This window comes from Sinocyclocheilus anshuiensis, unplaced genomic scaffold (assembly GCF_001515605.1).
Source record: "Sinocyclocheilus anshuiensis isolate Anshui unplaced genomic scaffold, SAMN03320099.WGS_v1.1 scaffold801, whole genome shotgun sequence".
NCBI lineage: Eukaryota > Metazoa > Chordata > Actinopteri > Cypriniformes > Cyprinidae > Sinocyclocheilus > Sinocyclocheilus anshuiensis.
This window is the reverse complement of record NW_015536541.1, coordinates 275,362-276,551: the sequence shown is the minus strand read 5'-3', so window position 1 is coordinate 276,551 and position 1,190 is coordinate 275,362. Positions and strand designations below refer to the sequence as shown.

Genomic DNA, 1,190 nt, shown 5'->3' with positions numbered 1-1,190 from the left:
GGGTGTTTACGCAGTTGGCTAGAGCAGTGCTGATTGGGGAGAACGGAGGTGCGCTCACTCTATTGGTTAGTAAGACTGCAACTCAAGGCTGGCAGTCATGCATATGCTCTGGAACAGAGTAATATCGCACCCATATCGCAGGCTTTTCGATTAGGAAATCGCAACGTCTCAAATCGCGATTTCGATTCTATTTCGATTAATCGCACAGCCGTAGTATATATACACATATATACTGTATATATATATATATATATATGTAATATTATTTAAGCTAATATATTCTTTGATTCTGGATCTTTTCAGACAGATCCTGAGAGAAAAAAAACTGTATAAAAAAAAAATGAACTTATGAATTCACCACTAACCATGAATCATCTTTCCTCACCTGTGACTTTCTGTGCAGCCCACAGTTTCCCAGCAGTCTCTAGGACCCAGGCTTCCTGTCGGTCCACTAGTAAGAAGGTGTTGTGGTAACTAAAGGGTTCGGCGGTCTCCCTGCAGGCTCCGCCCTGACCGTGCTGCTCCAGCAGACCTGTGATCACATTCAGAGCGGCCCATGCGCTGTCCCCGCGCTCCAGACCCAGCCTCAACACACACAATATACATCATCTGGTTAATATTAAGACTAGAAAACAGGAAGATAAAGACGTTTGCTTGTTTTGAGCTCACCGAACCAGGTCCATTCCCAGCAGAGCTTCTTCTGGATCCACAGGCTCCTTGGTCCAGACTGCCTCATTCCCAATACACACCCCGTGTTCATTAGCCCCCATCTCAGCCCCCCAGAGCCAAGCGGGTCTGCTCAGCACAACCGCATGAGTGTGCTCTGAGGAATGGAAATATATGTGCACTACATGGAAAAGAGAATCACCTGTAAATCATCTATGGTTTGGCCACAACTCAGCAACCACATATTTGGAGGAGAAAGGGGAGAAAATATGAAACATATATTGAAATATATTTTAAATAGAAAGCAGGTATTTTAAATGCAAATATTATGCACTTTAATGAAATGTAATGAAAAAGTCAGTTCACCTCCACTGTAGATCCAGGAGCGCGTGAGGATGCAGGGAAATACACCACCTCCTGCACCTCATCCCTTGGCCGGTCAGAGTTCTTACCAAATATCACATAATCTTCTTTTGAACCCGGAGGCAGAGATACAAAACAGTCACATGACCGAGGCGGTTCAG

General features: G+C 44.5%; 1 protein-coding gene across 2 annotated transcripts in view; it reads right to left on the bottom strand.

Moving 5' to 3' along the window:
- scrn2 (secernin 2) overlaps positions 1-1,190 on the bottom strand; it is a 9,901-nt gene that overhangs the window by 5,957 nt on the left and 2,754 nt on the right. Inside the window, exons 1-2 of one of the 2 annotated variants that reach the window (XM_016498013.1) lie at positions 670-847; positions 386-585 (exon numbers count right to left, since the gene is read on the bottom strand). The exons of the other annotated variant lie outside the window; for it this stretch is intronic. Of the exons in view, the coding sequence (XP_016353499.1) occupies positions 386-585; positions 670-770 (301 nt within the window). The 5' untranslated portion in view covers positions 771-847. Of the gene's footprint in view, positions 1-385; positions 586-669; positions 848-1,190 lie in introns of those variants that run through there. 2 annotated transcript variants of the gene reach the window in all.